General features: G+C 48.2%; 1 protein-coding gene across 1 annotated transcript in view; it reads left to right on the plus strand.

Moving 5' to 3' along the window:
* XYLT1 (xylosyltransferase 1) overlaps window positions 1-20,148 on the plus strand; it is a 257,904-nt gene that overhangs the window by 77,063 nt on the left and 160,693 nt on the right. Inside the window, exon 2 of the mRNA XM_040973266.1 lies at window positions 11,058-11,096. Coding sequence (XP_040829200.1) covers window positions 11,058-11,096 — 39 coding nt within the window. The remainder of the gene's footprint in view (window positions 1-11,057; window positions 11,097-20,148) is intronic.

The raw sequence follows: 20,148 nt of genomic DNA on the forward strand, positions 1-20,148 counted from the left end.
GGGTTCCACCCTAGTGTCACATGAGGTCACACTGACTTGGGTTCCAACAAGAGACTTACCAACTGTTTTCGATGTGGCTGGACTTCATGAATGAAGAAAGCAATGGGGATGAGCCCTGGCATCAGGACAAGTTATCAGGCAGGGCACACATGCCTTGTTTTCATGCACTCTGCCTTTGCCCTTTGCGAGTTCGTGTTGGCTGGGACAGATGATAAGGGCTGCACCAAGCAAGCATAGGGGTGTTTCAGCAACCCCAGTCAGTAGCATTTCCTCAGGCATAATGTCTTATCAAATTAAGGCATGTATATTTTTCCAGTCACAATGCTGGTTCACCTTTAGTGAACTGCTGTATAGTGTATGCACTAAGAACCCAACAAAATATGACTCGATTGTGGTATTTGTTTTACTGAAACGGTCTGGAAACAAACCCCCAATAGTTGTTAGTTATATTTGTGTATAACAGAGACTAACAGGAGTTTAGAACTCCCTTCTATTTAAATTTATTTATTTATTTTCATTTTATTTCAAAGACAGACTGAAATCTTTCATACACTAGTTCATTCCCCAAATATCCACAACAGCTGAAGTGTTAGCCTGACCAAAGCTAGGAGTTTAGAATTCAATCTGGGGCTTCCCTGTGAGGGGCTGTCCCTCAGGTGCTTGCGCCATTATTCACTGCCTCACAGGGTGCATTTTAGCAGGGTACTGGCATCGGAAACAGCCAGGGCTTAAACCCACATGCTCTAGTATGGCATATAGGCATCCCAAGTGGCACCTTAGCTTCTGTGACAGACATCCTATTCCCTCCCCTAGCATTGCAGTGACAGTAGCCTCTGGTTTTGGCTCGGCTTTCCTAGGTGTGTGGTTGTACATTCTTCCTGATCCAACCATCCTCTAGCTTTGTGGCAAAGTTTGCTTTGCAGGCAGTCTGTGGTCCAAATCCCACACACTCTGTCTCCTCAAGTTTTCTAATCGGAGAGCTGGCCTTAGCTTGTGACCCAGTCAACCAGCAATCGCAAACTCCAGTGCCCACAGCCAGTTGTGAGTGAAGGCAGCGTGACTGTGGCAAGCTGGAAGAGAGAGCATACCCCTCCTAAAAGAGCCAGTTTCTCCCCAGCTGCAGCCAACCCTTGCCTTGTGGAGATGCCACATATGTTGCCTGGTTTCGTTTGGCTAGAAATGCCAGATCCTTGCAGTCTTAGGTGAAATCTACCAGATGTTTAAGTGCTGGCTTCCCGGCAAGCTTCTTTCCTTTTCCAAACACAGCACAGGTGGAGCAGTCTGCATGAACAGGTTCCTACTGGTGGGTTCCCGTTTCTCTTGGCTCCCTACACTGAGGCTATTGCTAGGCTATCGGCTGTGGTTCCCACTGTGTCTTGAATGCATCCAACTGAAGACTGCCAACTTGAACTTGCATCTTCTTTCTCTAGTTTGTCCTCATCCTGCCACTCCCCCTGCGCCTCCTTACAAATGTCCCTATGGAAGCCCTGGGAAAAGAGCTCCTACTGATCTGAATAGAGACCACAGTTAGGCCAAGCACAGCACGCCTGTGAGCGAGGGTCCCTGTGGCCCAAGCCGGTACAGAAAAGCTTAGAAATCAATGAGGATCATTGTAGGCTCCGGGTCAGCCAAATGGAGCCTAGCGCAGTGGTCGTCGCCTGGGTGTTGATTATCAGCTTGCTCAGGGATCTCAGGCTCTTGCCTGACCTTGGCACTGGGTTTGGCAAACTGGGCTTTCTGGGTGTAGAATTGGTTGTTTCAGAAACAAAGCCATTGAGAGAGAGCTGAGGAGAGTCCTGTGTTCACCCGTGAAAGGGGCTCATTGTGTAGCAATTGGGGCGCCCCTGGACCCCCTTCCCCTGTTCTCCTCCTGTTTCCTCCCTCCCCCTCCCCAGCTGGGGTTTTGTGGGCAGCTCCCAGAATGCTCCACTCCAGGCCTTGCTTTCTTGCCATCTTCCCGTCTCAGGGGGCTGTAGCACACAGAAGCCTCGCATGTTCTTGGCTCCTGGAGCCAACTCAGTTGTCGGGGGTGATGACAGTACTTCCTTCCGGGAGAGTGGGGCAAACACGGCAGCTGCACCAGGCAGTTGTGCAGGAAGCGAGAGTGCAGTGGGCGCTTGTAACCTCTTCCTGTTCTGCAGTCTGCCCCAGGGAACCTCCCTGCCTGCTGCCTCCCACCTGGGGCTCAAGACCTCAGCAAGTCCAGGCCGTGGATTTCCACACCGAGGCTTACCCATGAATAACTTAACATGCCCGGCTTGGATGCCCTCTGTTTTCTTGTACCACCTCATGAGCTCCAAACTTCTGTTATCTTGGGGCCGGGGCAGCGGGGAGGAACTGCACCTTCCTTTGTCAGGCAAGTGAGAGTGCACTGCCGGTGGTGAACAGATAAGGGCTCACAAATTCTTGCTTCTAGGGCCCAGCCCAGGGCACCACAGGGGTTGTGGCCAACTGCAGGGCTTGTGCCCACCTCCGAGAGCCAGCAGCAGCTCAGTTCCATGGTAACTTTGCCTTCCTGCCTGCCTTGTAGGTCGAGCACCCTGGGATTTTAAGAAAATTCAATCATCTAGATATTTTGAAGTTACCCAAGTCTAAAATGTTAGCAACTGGTTAAAGAAATTTTTTTTTTTTTGCAGACAATGTAGGTCGAGCAAAACACATCCAAGTGGTTCTTTCTTTCATTTGAACTACTCTCAGCTGTGGTTTAATGATTCCGATTCACTGTGAGGTTGCACCACTGGAAACCAATGTTGCTTCTTGGTCCAAAAGATTATGATTAAAAGGGCCTGGCTGTGTCTGTACTGACACCTGTCTAATTAACTCTTTGGAACAAGGCCTGGTTTTTTTCATCTGTACCTTAGGAACAATACTCCCAGGTGTCCTGGGGTGAGATATAAGGATGTGAAATCATCCACAGTGTCTCCAAGCAGCGAGGCATCAAGGGAAACCCTTTAACTTTGCAAACTTCAGAGCTCACCGGTGGCAGACACTCACCTGGATGGAATGAGGGCTTGTCAAAATAATGCCCATCATTTGCTAACTTTGGGGTCAGCTGGCCACTTCACCAGCGGAAGGTCTTGTGATGTCATAATGGCCATTATCATCCTCATCCCTACCATTTTTTTTAAAGATTTATTTTTATTATTTTTTTATTGGAAAGGCAGATATACAGAGAGGAGAGACAGAGAGGAAGATCTTCCGCCCAATGATTCACTCCCCAAGTGAACGCAACGGCCGATGCTGTGCTGATCCGAAGCCAGGAGCCTCTTCCGGGTCTCCCACACAGGTGCAGGGTCCCAAAGCTCTGGGCCGTCCTCGACTGCTCTCCCGGGCCACAGGCAGGGAGCTGGAAGGGAAGCGGGGCTGCCGGGATAGAACCGGCACCCATATGGGATCCTGGGCATGCAAGGCGAGGACCTTAACCACTTGTGCCACTGTGCCACTGCGCCGGGCCCATCCCTACCATTTTTAATAAGAACTGAAGGGCAAGGAGCCCCTCTTCAACTAAGCCCTCCTAACTTTTTTTTTTTAATCCAAGTTCCATTAGGGGCCAAGGCTGTGGTGTTGGGGTTGGGGACAAGGGCACATGAGAGAACAACTCTCCATGAAATCCCCCCAGGCCATTCAGGCAGAAAGCTCCCTGAGGTACCACTTCCTTTGCTGTCATCAGAGCTGGAGAAGGAGCCAAGGAGGAGTCATGCCTCCTCAGCGAGGAGAAGGCTAGACAACAGTGGGGGTAGCTGGGTTTCTGGAGCAGTGGGAGGGATAGCTGTGCCGAGTGCTTGGGGAGGAGTCACTGTGTTGCGCCCGAGGTTTCAAGCATGCACCTGACGCTTGGCGGCTGGCTGGGCATCAAAGGTCAGTGTTCCCTCTCCCTTGTCGCTGTGTCCATGCTTTCAAGTCTTGTGTTACTCCCAGTCTAGCGTAGAAGTTTTCAGGTTCAGTGTACATAAGAAACCCCTAAGGGAATTTAATAAAAAAAAATGCAGACAATTTGGATCCTAGCCCAGAGAGCCTAATTCAGTAAGTTCATACTTCAGAAAACACCCGCATATTGGTTAATGGACCATTTTCTGAAAACTAACAGACCTGCTCACTGGCCCTGCTCTATTCCTTCCCAGCACAGTGTTTTTGAGTGAATTGTCCTCCATGAGTATGTGTTATCTGAGCTATAACGTGAGGAGGGGGCATGATATTTCCCTTGGCTGAGTTGCAGCTATTTCATATACTTGGCACAAAGTACGCACTCAAAATGAATTAGCTAAATTTACTCATTTCACTGCCATCAAATTAGATGGATTTAGCTCATGTCTACGATAACTTGCAGTTCTGAAGAATTGTGGTTTAATGGGGTTGAGTGCAGAGGGAACTGTCTTAGCCTTCATTATCCTGGAAGAAGAAAACAGAGGGGAGATTATTTTAGTGCATATATCCACATAGCAGATATACTCTCATATTTTTATGTACTTATTTTATTTGAACGGCAGAAAGAACAGAGAGAGGGTGAGAGAGATTGATTTTTCTATCTGCTATATTGCTTGCCAAATGCCCACAACAGCTAAGGCTGTGCCAGACAGAAGCCAAGAGCTCTGGTCTCAATCTGGGTCTTCTCTTCGGGTCACAGGGACCTAGATCTGTGAATTAGCACCTTCTGTCTTTCAGAGTGAGCTATTGCAGAAAGCAGGAACTGGAAACAAAGTCTGGGCTCCCACTAGCCACTCCAAGTTGGGCTGTGACACCCCAAATGATGTCTTGACTTCTGAGACCAAATGCCCACTCCCCCTCCCCAGTATCAGGTATTTGAGATACCCGTTTTTACATGACATTTAAGACAACCCATGATGTCAGTGGCATTCTTTTTTAAGAAGAAAAGGAAGTTGCATATCTGGGTTGGCCTGGGACAGTCTGAGTTTTCAGACTATTAAACTGACTGGTACAGTTATTAATATTGACCCTTGCCTCTTACCAGAAGGTCCCAGAAATTCAATTCTGAACTCTACTCTTTCTTAGTATCTATATTGAAGGGTACATTTCACCTACTCATACTGTCCAAATGAGGAAAATAGAAGTGACCAAGGTCCCAGGTCTACTCAGAGATTGTCATCAGCTGAGTTGTATGCCTCACAGTTACCACTTTGAAACCCTAACCCCCTGGACCTCAGCAGGTGATGCGTAAGTAGAAGTGAGGCCGTTAGGTCCAACCTGACTGGTGGCCTTGGGAGAGGTGCGCATGAAGAGGTACGCAGAGGGACACCAGAGATGCCTGTGCCTGGGGTGAGGGGACGGGCTTGTGAGGATGCAGAGAGGATGTGCCTATGTGTGGACAAGGAGAGGAGCCTCAGGAGGAGGCCGATCCGCAGACACTCCCGGGCTTCCTGCCCTCAGAGCTGCGCCTACAGGAATCCCCATTATTGAAGCCCCCAAGTCTGCCTTTTGCTGTGTTGGCTCTGCAAGTTGATATGGGGTTATGCATGAGTTGAACCCAAGGCTGGCTTCCAAATGTGCCCTCTTTTCCACTGAACGTGGCCCTATACCAGGCCCACAGTAGGAGTGGCAGCGTCCGTTTTGGGGTCTCCAAACAGCTTGTACTGCATGGACTCTGGAGAGCTCGTTTAGCACCACAGGTGGTAAGGTTGTGAGTGAGTCTGAGAAAGCAGGATGATTTCTTGGTGGTGATGGCTTCCCAGTTCTGTCCCCAGACAGTGGGCTCATGGGGCGCTACCCTGAGCCCCTCTCTGAAGTACCTCCTGGGAGCACAGCATGCAAAGCAGGGGCCCCGTTGTCTCTCTTGTGGGGAAATCAGACTCTGAAGATGAGTCACAGGATCATCCTCTCGACACCCAAGTCGTTGCCTGACAGCCACGCGTAAACAAACACTATCTGATCACCCACAGATGAGAATGCCCCTTGCAGTGGCCGAGGGTTAGCTCAGAATCCACAGGCGGAGGCAGCTCTGCTTGATGCAAGCACTGAGTTGTGATGAACAAATTCTTCTTCGTCTCCTTTCTTTATTGCAGCTTAATTGCTTGTTAAAATTGAGCCTTTGGCCTTGATGGTCTCTGAAACATTTGAGCCTTGATTTCTGGTCTTAGAAGTGAGATGGGGAAGGGCAGATGAGTTTCATTTCTCCAAGATGTGTAATCAGGCTCCTGCCTCTTATTTAAACAGTTAGCTTTGGGAATAGACGTGTATGCCGAGTCACTTTAAACTCATTTCTGTCTCCCTCATGGTGCCCTCCGGGCGTCGTGCTCGCTGCTGAGTTGGAACTCAGTAAACACGTGTGGATTGATTTGGCCAGCTCTGCTCTGGCTCCCTGCTGTGGCAAAGTGACTGTGTTCTGTTTTTAGTTGTGTCACATGTGCTAATTTCTGTCAGCCACAGCCACAACCTTTAAAAAAAGCGACCGATGCTAAAAAGGGATTCCAGTGTTTGTTCAGGCGATGCCATTCACTCGCTCTAAGTGTTGTTTCTTGTATAGACAGAATCCAGATTGTAAGATCGCTCTGTCAGGGAAGGAAGACTGTATTCTCCAATAGAGCTAGTGGCAACTAACAGAGCAGGTTTCTCAAGGCCTGGGTGCTGACATCAAATCCACACTTTCACTTCTACATGTAGGACACTGGAAAGGTCACTCAATCTTTGCTCATCAATTTCTGCGTTTCTCTAGTGAGAATTATTGGGGTAGCAATAATTAATGGGGTAAATGATATATGCATATAACTTAAATCGAATACCTGGAACATGGTAAGAAACTTAACAGCTGTCACTTATTACTCCAGATGGGGCACCACTATTCCAGAAACCTGAAATGCTTCAAAATCTGAAAGTTTTTAAATACTGATATATGATGCTTTAATTAAGAAAAGAAATTGGAACATCTCAAATTTCCAAGTTGAAGTATGATTCAACCAATAAAATCTGTGCAAATATTCCAAAATCCAAGAAACTTCAAAGTCTGGTTCTAAGCATTTTGGATAAGGGATATGCCACCTGTTTGGTAATCACCTATTCTAAATTATAAGTAGTATACTCATGGTGTATAGTTCAGAATCAGACACAGAGCATGAAAAAGAGAGACTGAGTGTTTACATTTGCCTTAAGAACTGTGTCTCAGGGCAAGAATTTCCTTTTATGTTGTGATGACATCTGAAAAATAAATTCAAAAGAACTCCTGCATTTGGGAGAGAGGCCCCAAGGTTAACTCAGTAATAATACAAGATCTTAACAGTCACATGTTTCCCTGCTTGATGTAATGGTGCAGAGAGCGTGGAGACTGGCATGTTGCTAAGTGTTGATTATTAGTTGTAGGAATGGATGCTAGTTGCAGTTGCTTAATGTTCCTGGGACGTATTTGCAGGCCTGAGCAATGACAGTATCTGTTGTTCAGGTTCCCAGGCTGTGAGTGTGTGCGAGAATGCCTTGGGGTTCTATCAAGATCCTGTTAGGAAAGAGTGTCAGTCAGTTGTCACCACAGTAATACTGTACAACAAATTACTTCAACACTCATTGGATCAAAACTAGCAAGCATCCATGTCCTCTCTGATGAAGGAGTCATCTGATCTAAGCTGGGCTGGCTCCAACTGCCTGCTGGGATCCAGGTCTGCCATCTTTACTGGACCAGCAGGTTCCCTGGGGAAGGTTCTTTTGATGGCACACAGCAGAGGTCATGCTCAATCACATAGGCCTATCTTAAGCTTACATCACACATGCTGATTTCCTTGGACCAAGCAAGTGAAAGGGCCAATCCCAAGCCAAAGGGGTGGAGAAGCAGCCTGCATGCCCACTGCCATGAGCTGAGGGGTCACATGACTGAATGATGTTGTAAAGGAGGGAGGGATACTGAATCAGTCCCACTGGTTCCCCATTTGACTTCCCCAACTGTAGTCACAAAATGAATGATATGAAAAGCTTGCCTTGCCTTTAGCCATCCAGTTGTGGCTGCTGGAACCTGCATTAGGATTCTGTAGGCACTCCACTGTAGTATGTGAGCACACTGCAAATTTCTCCTTTGGTCTCTGGGAGCTTTCCCCGTGACAGACAGGAATTTACTTTACTGTAAACCGAGGAGCCCCAATTTGGACAGATACAATGGATTAGGCAGACAGCATCATTGACCCGGTTCCACTTCGTTGGCCTTCCCAATTAGGGAGAATGTTGCTGAAAGTGAGACTTCACAGATATATAGCCATCCTCTGAATCCTCTGGACCAAGCCTGGACTGGGAGAGTCTTACATTTCCAAGGTTCCCAGAGAGTGGAGAGCAGAATGGTGTTGGCCAGTGAGCATCAGTGTTAATGATCACCGGTGAACACTTCTGAGTACTTTATCTTGATCCTGGTTGATTAATTCAGAAGCTAAGTAGATAGCATTTGCACTTTTGGATTCTAGAAGCTTTTTAATAAAGCTTAGGCCCTGACTGTGCACCAATAGGGCCTTTGATCTCAGGAACGCTAGAGAAGGAGTTTATGTTTTCTCCGTGTCAAATGATCAGGCATTTGATTTTGTCAACATAGTTGACAGGAATTTCCTGTGTCTTCCCCAAAAAGGTCTCTTCTAGCAAAGTTGTTCTTAGGGGTTCGAGTGGCATTCTCCCTTGTTCCCCTGTGCAGTGAAGTGTGAGCCCTAAACAGTGTGCAAATGTGCTCTGAGGCTCAGCTTAATGATTCTGGGCATGCTCCCAGCTCCCCAGTGCAACGTATTGCTAGGTCTTGGCTTGGAGAAGATGAATCTGGAGGCTAAGATGAAACTACTGAAATGCTAATCACAGTCTCAGTGGACAGATGGACAGATAGAGACTGATGTGGACCTGAGAGCAGATGGTCTGCTCTCACTGAGGGGACAGTCTGACCACACTGTAAGCCATAGGCCAAGGAGACCATGTTGGGTGTTACCATGATGCCTTGCTCCGCAGGAAGTTCAGGATCTGCTCTTCCCGCATTGTGTAATTAAGGAGCTGCCTAAAGGGGGCACTACGATAATGGTTCAACTAGAGAGCTTGCTTGTTTGGCACATGTTGGGTTCTCATCCAGCTTAGCTGCTGCAGCTTTATCCTTAACAAGAAGCAAGAAAGAGATTGTAGAGAGAGGCTGAAAGACGTATCCAAGTCCCATTAGGGGCCAAGGCTGTGGTGTTGGGGTTGGGGACAAGAAATACTCTCCTCAATATTTTCCTGGGTATGGAGGATACACAGTGCCTGGAGGAATGTGAGAATTAGAGTGAAATTTTTCTCTAGCCAGCTTCCTCTGGGCTGCACCAACCAACAAGTCCTAGAAGTTAGTTTTCTAGTTGCAATTGGGGGGAAGATGAATTCTTCATCTTGTGAGAATGGTCATAATGGCCCAGAGCTCCCAGAATGCTCCCAGGAATGGGCATTTGACCTTGCCTTTAGGGTGTTCATACTCTGTTTCAGACAGAGCAGCTGGATTTGATTCCCTGGTCTGTTCCTGACTCCAACTTCCTGCTAATGCAGACCTTGACAGGCAAGTGGTGATGGCTCAGGTAACTCCTGTCATCCACGTGGGAGACCCAACTTGAGCACCTGTTTCCTGGTTCTGGCCATTGTGACCATTTTGGCCGTCAGTGGGTGTTTTACTAAAAAAATAAATTGAAAGTGAAATATTATTGAGCTGATGACTCATTTTCTTAAGGATTTATTTATTTTTGAGAGGCAGATTTACAGAGAGAATGAAACACAGAGGAGAGATTCCATTCACTGGTTCACTCTTCAAATGGCCTCAGCTGAGCCCATCTGAAGCCAGAAGCGAGGAAATTCTGGGTCTCCCATATGAGTGCAAGGGCTCAAGACCTTGAGCGAGGCCTCCTCTGTTGCTTTTCCAGGCTATTCATCAGCAGGGAGCTGGATCAGAAGTAGAGCAGCTGGGACTGGAACTGTTGCCCGTATGGGATGCCTGTGTCACAGGCTGAAGCTTAGCCTACTACTATACCATTGAGTCAGTCCTGAATTGATGATTCTTGCACTTATCAGAATCAGGTATCTGTATGAAGTTATCACTGGATGGTGATTTTAGAAAGTGAAGCCCCTCTAAAGTAGAAATTCCAATTTCGCTTGGTCTGAACAGTTTTCCAATTTCCATTTGCTGCCTTCATCTCCCTGCCATGAGCCTGTGGGCTAGTGCTCATTTGCATAGCTCTCCCTCTGCCTCCCCGTTAGAAAATCTGCTAGGACAAAGCCAGGCTTCCAACTGGCCTTATACATGGTTCTCTGTAACCGTGCCCATTCTCCATACTGGGCAACTTTAAGTTGTTTTCTTAGGATCATATAGCCTAGGTGGTTAAGTTCAGAACAGATTTAACACAAAGATAGTCTTTATGTGCTGTTTTCCTCTTTTCTTGTACAGCACTCCCTCTACCCCACCGCCTCCTCCCTTCTGTCTCTTCCTCCTCCAGTAAATACTCCCCTCCTCCACCAGCCCAAGGAGTGCAAGCTCAATGCCTGAGGCTTGGCTACCAAGCAATTCCAATCAATTGACTTTTGTAGAGATTTCATGAATAGGACATTCCTCTGGTCCCTGTCTCTTCCAACAAAGACATCCCTCAGCCCTCTGGAATTCAGCTCCCCTCTTCCTGGTCTGTCCCATGTTCTTCACTCTTTTTTTTTTTTTTTTGGTCTTCCCAAGATCAGATAGGTCTTGTGGAGGAATCTGTCTCTCACAGGGACTTCACATTGTTTCAGGTTCATTTCTAATGCTTTTATGGACCCAACTTCTCTTTCACGAAAGGATTCTAACACACTTTTACTCAGCGACAGCACTCATCATCTCTATTCTCGCTATTGCCTTGTCTTGCGTGGTCTCCATGCAGCTGCCCCCCCCTTCAGAGAACACTTGCACCCCTGCTTCTCTTGGGTGTGGGAGAAGGCAGGAGAGAACAGATGGGACTGGGCTCTTCCTGGATAGCCTCGCAGAGACGGAGTTGGGCTGCTCTTCCTGTGGAGTTGCTTAAGCTCCAAGGATTCTAGCTTTGTTGGCAACTGATGCTGGGGTAGTCGGTTCTCTGTCTCTCCATCTCTTATGCATGTCTTCTCCTTTCTTCCTGCAGGAACCACACCCGAGTCCACTGATCACCCTGGAGACCCAGGTGAGTAACTTCCACACCTTTATTGCTTCTCTCTGCCTCCAGGCTCCTGAGCCAGCTCTCCAGGAGGCTCACAAAGGCTAGACAGGCACCCAAGGTGGTCCTCCCCCTGGTGTTGGTAATGTAAAGGCATATGTAAGTCCGTGCACGCACACCTATTAATTGTGTACACCTGTTGCCATGTGTGACTGTGCAAGTGCACATGTGCCTGTTGTTGTGTGTACCTCCTCATGACAGGAGCCGAAGGTCATTTCTTTTAGATGTTCATCGGTCCTTTGCTCCTGCCTAACCGTCAAAAGGATATAAGTGGGAAGGCAGTGAGGAGAGAGGAGAACTTGGCAGTAGCTAGATGTTGCTCTTCTGTGTCTTTCTGACCCAGTGGTTGGGGAAGGAAGCCGTGGCCCTCTGGCCACGTCCATGTTAGGCCATTCCCAGGGATGTCTTCCCACCTGGGGTATTAGCATAGCAACAGATGCCTGCCTTGCATTCTTGTGGTGGAGAATTACAGCTGCTGATATTAATGTAACCGGAAGTGTGCTTATAAGAGGGCTAATTTTCTGGCTTCTGAAGGGAATTCAAGACATATTTGGAGCATGGGATGAACAGATGAGCGCATTTCACCACTAATATATTTGAAATCCTTGCACATGGGGGGTCTTTAAGAAGAATGTGGAAGCTGTGTTATATTAAAAAAAAAATCAGAGGTTGTGAATTTTTTCACACTTGAACAAAGTTAAACCGTTAATTCCATTTACCTTTTGAAGCCCTCTCCTCATGGAGTTGAAGGGTTGGTCTGTCTTTGGCTCTGTGTGTTAATCAGAAAGGAAAGGGAGAAGGAGGCAGCACGTGCTGCCTTTGCAGCATCACAGTGAGCGCTTGGAAGGTGTCAGACACAGTCATTCCTGTCTGAACATCTCCAGACTGAGAAGCAGCTCTGGGGGGCTCACTGGAGCTCACTGCCAAAGCACCCACTTCCCTAGCCCTCTCCTCTGGGGGCTTGCCTGTGTCTGCATCTGTGCCTGGGTCTTCCCAGAGGGAATGAGAGAGGAGCAAACCCACTGGCATCTCACTCCTTGCTTTTGAAGGCAGGACATGTGGCTCAAGCTGAGGCTCAGAGTTGCCTGGCCCACATCACAGTACATCCTCTGACGCCTCTGTATGTCACACCCACAGTTGTAGTGGTTCCTGGGATGACCATGTGACTAGGCTGGCAGAACAGAGTGTGGCTTTGAGCCAGGGTTGGGGGTCGGGAGCGGGGAAAAGATCCAACTTCCTCTCCCTGCTGGGGCTTCCTCAGGTCCTGCCCTTTCATTGTTCATATCCTGCCATAGCAGTTCTTGCCTTATATGCACTTCATCCATTCTCTTGCATAGCCAACATGCGTCTTTCCTTGCTTCACTCCAGCCTCTAACGTAAAAGTGGCCTGTGCTGCTCCCACCAGCCAGGAAGTGATTTGGAACCTTGCGGGATATTTAACAACATCTGAAGACCTCTGTGGTTGTCTTAGCTGGCTGGTGACAGGGTGGTGGTGGTGGTGGTGATGAGGACATGCTGGAGCATCCAGACAGCTATTAAACATCCTTCCAGTGCGTGGGCCCTCCCTGGCAGAAAAGATGATCCAGTCCAAAGGTTTGCCAATGCCGTTAAGGCTGAAAAGTGTTCATTGCTGAAATCACAGGCTTGAAATTCTCTCTCACTGTCCCTTTGTGTGTATCATATGAATATGTGTGGGGTTTTTGCGTGTGTATGTATTTATATAATGTAGCATTAAAATAAATATTAAAATCTGAGCATAAAATGGAAATATTCCTGTGGGTGCCCACTGAAGTCCTCTAAATCTAAGCTCAAACCTGGGCAGCAGGCTTTGGGAAATGTGTTCCTCCTTTGTCTGACCAGAAGATTTAGCTAAAATTTCCCCAGCTGTATCTTGAAAATGATAATCTATCTCTAATTTTTTAAAAATCTACTTTATTTATTTGAAAAGCAGTGAGACAGGCAGATGGAGATCTTCTAGCCTCTGGTTGGCTCCTCAAATATCCGTGACATCTGGGGCTGGGCCAGTCCAAAGCCAGTGGCCAGAAATGACATCTGGGCCTCCTAGCAATTGGGCTAGCACTGCTGCTTCCTAGGGTGCAGTGGCAGGGAGCTGGAATTGGGAGTACAGCTGTTTTTTCAAGTCTAGGCACTTCGATATGAGACACGGGCATCCTAAGTAAGCATCTTAACCACTGTGGCAGCCCTCCACTCCAGCCCTTCTCTTCTGGATGAATTCTTCCCCAGAAGAAAGATTAATGAGACCCAGGAAGTCCCTTGTGTGAAGTGTACGTGTCCAGAATTCTGGAAGCCTGATCTTAACCTCCCTGAGGTGACTGGGGCAGCTGCACTGGAATGGTTCTATCCTTGACCCTGTTGTGTCCTTTGTGCTGGACACCACCTGACTTACTTTTCAGTGACTCAATGGGAAAGAGCAGTGGTGTGCCAAAGGCTTTATCCAGCACATGGTTAGGGTGATAGCTTCTGCCAAGCAATAACCACTCTCGAAGACATGTCTGTTAGCCCAGGAGAGATGTGCCTCAGTCTGCAGCCATTGGTGATGCAAGAGAGAGGCTCTGCATTTGAGCTACGTCATTGGGGGAAATGACTGTATTTGTCTCTCCATGATGCTTATTCTGGCTCATTAAGTTCTTGGTCTTTAGGGAGCTGTAGGCTAGAATTATCTTTCCCTGAGTTCTGATTTCCCATTTTAAAGAGATGTTGGAACCCAATCAAGGCTCTTTTCTGCAACTTGTTGGCATGGGGCTGTGCCCAGATTGAACTTGTTGCTCTCGATAAATGGCGGGATCTTGTTCAGCCACCTGCAGGCAAGGCAGACCAGAAGAACAGGGAAAGTGAGCATGAAGGAGTGTAGTCCCCTAAACATTTCCCGGGTACCATGGCAAGATGGTGGCTATAGCCAAGCTGGAAGTACCAACTCTACACATGCGGAGTATCAGCTCTGTGTTGGTTTCACTTCCTCCCCAACTTTTATACCATTGGCTCCTAAGGAAGCCATGGCCTGCTGTATGCTACAGCCCAGGTTCCACAGGTATACCTGTCTGGTTAGATTGTACCGCCAACCTCATCCTTCCCACATGCTTTAGCAGCCTGGCCTGTTCAGGGCCCAGCCTATGTACAAGCCTGCCTGTTCCTTCATGTACTTCTAGGGTGATTAACATTGGTCCTCGGCCACTAGTGGTTCCTCTGTCCTCCATGCATCTGTTCTGAACTTGGAGGGGGGTGGGGCTCTTGCAGGCTTCTCTTTGCTGTCAGTACAGCAGAACTTGGCATCTGTCGGCTTCAGCAGGACTCTGCTTAAATGGCCAGATTCATCCCATGAGGAAGCCGAGGAAGGTTGCAGTCCCTGGTGTCAGCTGTCCCTGGGGAAGTACCAAGGGAGTCCTGGCTTGTAATGGCAAATGCTTGTCTGTGCGCCAGATGGTGGTTCCCCAGGAACCCGGTAATCCAGAAATGTGAATTGGGTTAGCAGCTCAGTGTCATTATCCTTATGCCTACTTTCACATGGCATTCGCCATTTGCCAAGAACTGGGCTTTCCCTTGAAATCCTCAAGTTTCAGACAGTCCTGTGGGTGTCCTTAGCAACACTCAGTTTCCATGTGAGGCACCTAAGGGTCAGAGGTGAAGTTACTTGCCCGCAGTCACCCTGGAAGTACAAAGCACTGTTGGGTGTCATACTCAGAGTCACGTGACCTCAGAGTCTTATCCTTTCAATGCCTGTTCCACTTGGCCAGAAAATAAAGCTGCCCAAACCAGTAGAAATATTTGTTTGTGCTCAGACAATGCTGGAGGGACTAGCTCAACATGTGGCACCCAAGGGTGGTAGACAATCAGAGAACACTTTGTAAAATATCCCCAGATGTACTTAGGCACATAGTGTATGTAGAGAGAGGGACGATGGGTGGTGGGTGATGGATAGGATGAATGGATAGGATTTTATAGAGAATGTCTTGTACAAGTATTCCCAGATGTACTTATAGAGAGATGGAAGATGGATGAAAAGGTGGATAGATAAGGAATGCTTTGCACAAGTATTTAGATACATTGTGGGGAGAAAGAGAGATGATGGATGGATGGCTAGCTTGAGATACATACATACAGAGAAGCCTTTGCATTGAGTAATTTTTTTTTTTGCCATGGAGGTCATCACAAGGCTTACAGGTGATGGGTGATCGATCCAATAGCAATTAAAACAAAAAAATGAAACATCTCTCTGCACATCAACAGTGTTCTGATGAACTTGGATGCTGATTTGATTCCCTTCTTATTGATTCCCAAGACGCTTGATCATTTCTGAGTCTGCTCCAGTTGGCATGGCCCCTTGTCATTTAATTTCAGCCTCCCCTACTCCTCCCAGCAGCCGCTCTGTCAATTAGTTAATGGGCTCTCCTGGAACAAGGAGACACCTTGGGAGCGGTAAGAAAGGAGCTCTTTTGTAGAGCAAAGAGCTGTCAGTCTGGGCTCTTGTTGAAGCAGACCTTCATTTACATAGAACTCCCTCTGAGGGCCTGAAGATGAAGGACATCTGGAGGAAAACTCGTGACTGCTCAGTTTTCAAAACCAACCAGGTACTTGAATCCTTTTGATCAGCTAAGTGGGAGCAGAGGGGAAGGGAATGCCATTCATGTTGCTTAAAGATGTTGCTGGGGCCCTGAGGACTGTGAAGAAAGAAGGAACAGCACATGTGAAACCAAATTGCCCCTTTAAACTTACACCTACGTCAATGCAGTTGTCTCTTTGCTTATTCAGTAAATAGTTCCCAGGCCTGACAGGGGCCAAGCCTTGTGCTAGATGCAGTAAAGGCAGCATTGGGCCAGATGGAGAGGACTCCATCCAGTGAGGCTTCCACTCTTGCTTGCGAGAGTCATTCACGACACAGCAAAACCAACCCTTGCTTCGGTAATTGCAGGTAGTAGTAGATGAACAGACATCAGTCAGGTGCTTTTGCAAAGAGAGAATGTGACTGTGCTGCCAGCTGCCTCCCAGTGCTGTGCGGTGTGAGATCCCAGCCTGGGTTGTTCCAAGTCCTTGTCTCCATTTGAAGAAAGACTTTGAGGAGAAGGAGACATAAAAGTGTACAGAAAAGCAAGATTTCCTGGGAGATGCTGTACACGACCAGACATGAGTGCAAGCAGCCTGTCTTATGAAAAAAGAAGTGTTAGTGTCAGATCGGGATGGTGCCCTGATTGACTTTTCAAGTGATACGGAGTTTGTGGGTGGGGCTATCTCCCACCTGGTGATCTCCAGAAAGTGTCATATGGTCTGGTGCATGATGAGAAGTGGGGCTTAGGGGCATGATGGGAAGCGAGGCTCAGGTGCATGATGGGGAATGGGTGTGCCAAGCCTGCCGTGCTGGATATTCTGAGCCAGTGCTCTAGGTAAGGGTTGGTACTGCTGGCAGTCCTCAGCTTCTTATTCATGACCTGCCCACCTGTTGACATCACTAGGGATGGTCATGAGATTTGAGATGTGAGTTCACAGTCATACCAGACTCCAGCTTGACAGAGAGCACAAATAATAATAGTGCTGTAGTTTTTGCATGGAATGTCTGGGTTCCTATAAGAACAGTGCCCGTTTTCCTTGGAGTCAGTTAGAGGATTGGTTCTTCTAGCTCCTTTGCTGCCTTTGTGTTAGGATAAGGTCAAGATGAATAAGGAATTACCACATCAGGCAAAGGTGAGGGAAGAAGACCAAGGAGGTAAGAAAAAAGCAGAGGCCTTAAATTCAGGGCCACATATTGTCAAAAGCCAAGGTTTGGGGATCCCATGAAAGCATCAAGGATCTTGGCTAGCTCTATGTTCTCTGCCGTCTTGCCTAGTGATGGCCTCATGACACTCGTCCTCGTGATTACCCCTGGAACCAGGATGTTTGATGAACCCAGATGTTCCATGCACATTCCAGATGGAAAAGGCGAGTGAGTCCATCCCAGAGGGAGAAACTAGACATGCCCAGGGAACTTCAGGTCTCAGCAACACTGCTTCTGTGGGGACAGATGTCAGTAGTCTAGACCATGAGCCCATTCTCTGACATTCAGCTGTTCTCAACATACACTGTAAACAACCTTGGGGATGCAGGACCACAACTGGGTACATTTTAGAGTATTGCAACTTGGGATCAGAGAGTGCTCCTGGCATTGTGTGGGGAGACTTTGGGGAGGCAGTGCCCAGGGGAGCCCTCCCTCTCTGCAAGAGAGAATTCTGCAGCCCTGAGCAAAAGTAACACCAAGGTTGAGAAATGCCATGCAGTCCCAGCCACTGTGTGGATGGCTTATTTTGAACAGACATTTCCTGCATTTATGCTCAGAAGTCACCCTCTCTGGTGACGAGCTGTTATCTAGCCCCGTTGCCTCTGGCATGACACACACCGTGCCCCCTGTTTGTCCTGTGTGTGCACACATACACACACATTGGCTCTTATATCAGTCATGTGCATGGTGTGTGCAGCAGGCAGCTCTTGTTGGTTTGTTATGGGAAGGGGGAAAAAAACTGATCAGAAGAATTGTTTTCCTGAGCAATTCATGGTTCAGTAATACAGACAGTGTGCTGAGGTTTTTTTTTTTTTTTAATAACTTAAAACTCCATTTCCTTGGCTGGAATCAGAGAGGGGTCAGCCAAGGCTTGGGGCTTTGGCATCTCTCGCCTTCAGGGTTGGTTCTGCTTTCCAAGGCAGAATGCAGCCTCCTTTGTGCAAACTCCTTTCCCTCCAAGCCTTTCCCTGGCTCTCTGGGTTGAAGCAATTTGCCGTTGTCTTGCCTGTCTTCCAGCGCTGAGCTCTGATTAACCTTTTCCTCCGTAGAGAGTGGTTCTAGGGGAGTAATCAAGGAGCTTTGGGATGGCTCTTACCTGAGATTCCAGCCCATTAATTCTTATGGTACCCAGCATCTGCTGAGAGGATGGCAAGATGAAATCACTGCTCCACACACCTGCCCCCTCCCGTCCGTCTCCTCCAGGGACCAGAACTTTTCCCAGGTCCACAAGGAGGCTGGCTTGGAAATGAGCCATGTCCCTTGGGTTCTGTCTTCCCATTCTGATGGACTGGATCTTTAATGAGCCTGGTTGGGGCATGGAGGTATGTATGGCCTCACAAGTGACCAAGCCTGGGGGAGGATGCACTTGGGCCTGGGGAGCTGTTCCCAGGGAGGGTTTGTGGTCCCAGTGCCAGGGGCTCCTTCCCATGACTCAGAAAGAGAGATGTGATGCAACATTCCACAAATAGCCAGCCACTTCCCCAAAGTGCAGCCACATGCCTCACATTGAAGAACACATCATGTTGAGATCGCCACTCCTCTTTCCTTGATGGGAACCGACTTTGCCCGAGACGTTGGAGGCCTAAGTTTAGTCCTCTGCTGGGAACTTTAAAAGTGATTGCCCTGGCCAAACATGAGTATGCAGAGGTGTTTCCTTTGAGATGGCACTGTACATCAAACCTGTATTCAAAATTGTGGTCAATTTTTAAAGATTTTAATTTTTTATTTGAAAGGCAGATTTGAAAGTCAAAAAAGTAGAAGCAGAGAGAGAGGTCTTCCATCCTCTGGTTTACTTGCCAAATGGCCACAACTGCCAAAGCTGAGCTGATCCAAATCCAGGAGCCAGGAGCTTCTTCCTTGAGTGTAGGGGGCCCAAGGACTTGGGCCATCCTCCAGTGCTTTCCCAGGCTATAAGCGGAGAGCTGGATCTGAAGTGAAACACCTGGGGCATGAACTGGTGTCCGTATGGAATGCCAGTACTGCAGGACAAAGAATTAACCTGCTTTACCACCATTCTGGCTCCCAAAATATAATACTCTTACACTCACTAAGCCCTTATATCATGTGCCAGGTATTCACCTAAGCAAGTCTTTCACCTTGGCTCACTGCACCTGCTCTACAGGCAGCCAGTGATATGAATTTGAACTTGGCTGTTTGATTTTCATTAAGAGGACGTGCTCCCCCATGAGACAGATGCTCCTGAGCTAGCCCTACTGAAGAGCCAGCTAGGTCCCTGGATGGGGAGCAGGGAGTGAATTCTCTTTAAAGATGGTGCAGTCAGGAAGTAGGAGACTCTAGACAAGAGCCAGGTGACGGTAGAACTCCTGTCTCCCTCACTGCTTTGTAGCGGAGATCCATATAATGGAAGCAATGTGAATGTACAGACAGGCTTCAGAAAGCTCGTGGAGAAGTCACAGGGTCGTTCAGATTTCTGTGAGTTTCAAAGACAGAGAGATTCAGAAAGAGAACAAGCAGAGAGAGAGAGAAAGAAAGAGCAGAGACACTCATCTGCATGTTCCCCAAATGCCCGCATTAGTCTGTACCCAGGCCCCTACCACTCCAATCCTAGTGTCTCCTGCAGGTACCAGGGACCTGACTACTGGAGCTATCACTGCTGCCTCTCAGAGTCTGAATGAGCAGGGAACTAGGACTGAAAGCAAAGGTAGAGTTGGAACCCATGCACTCAGTATGGAATGTGGCCATTCCTAGTGGTGTCTCAACCTCTGTGCCACTCTTCTGCCAGCTGCCTTCCTATTCATGACGGCGTCTTCCTCTACAGTATCCTGAGAAACAATCCAGATACGTCTTTGTCACCCTAGGGGCTCACAGAGCCCAGGAGAGGCGCCCAGGCTGGGGACATTGGGTGCTAGTCTTGTCACTCATCCACACCCCTTCTGTGGCTTACAGCCACAAGTGATGGCAGGCGTCTTCATCTGGGGAGGGGCCGGGACAGAAGTGGGGCTGCAGTACCAGTCTCCAAAGTCTCCTCGTAGCCCCAGAGCAGTTGTACCTGGGACAAATTGTCTGTGCCTGCTGTTCCTTTGCTCAGCCACACCTCCAGGAAATGCTAACCGAGCTGGTGTTTAAATCTGATTTCTCAGAAGTGCTCCCACACCACCTCCAAGTGTGTTTCTGAGAGCCCAGAGGCAGAGCCCGTGCCGCTGCCTCTCCAGCTGGTGTCCCTCAGGGCTGGCCCTGACTCAGGTGTCAGCACAGCCCTCCCTGCTGGTGCAACTGACTCTCTGAAAAGGAGCA

This window comes from Ochotona curzoniae, unplaced genomic scaffold (genome assembly GCF_017591425.1).
Source record: "Ochotona curzoniae isolate NIBS_2020 unplaced genomic scaffold, NIBS_Ocur_1.0 contig_2321, whole genome shotgun sequence".
In the NCBI taxonomy this organism is placed as follows: domain Eukaryota; kingdom Metazoa; phylum Chordata; class Mammalia; order Lagomorpha; family Ochotonidae; genus Ochotona; species Ochotona curzoniae.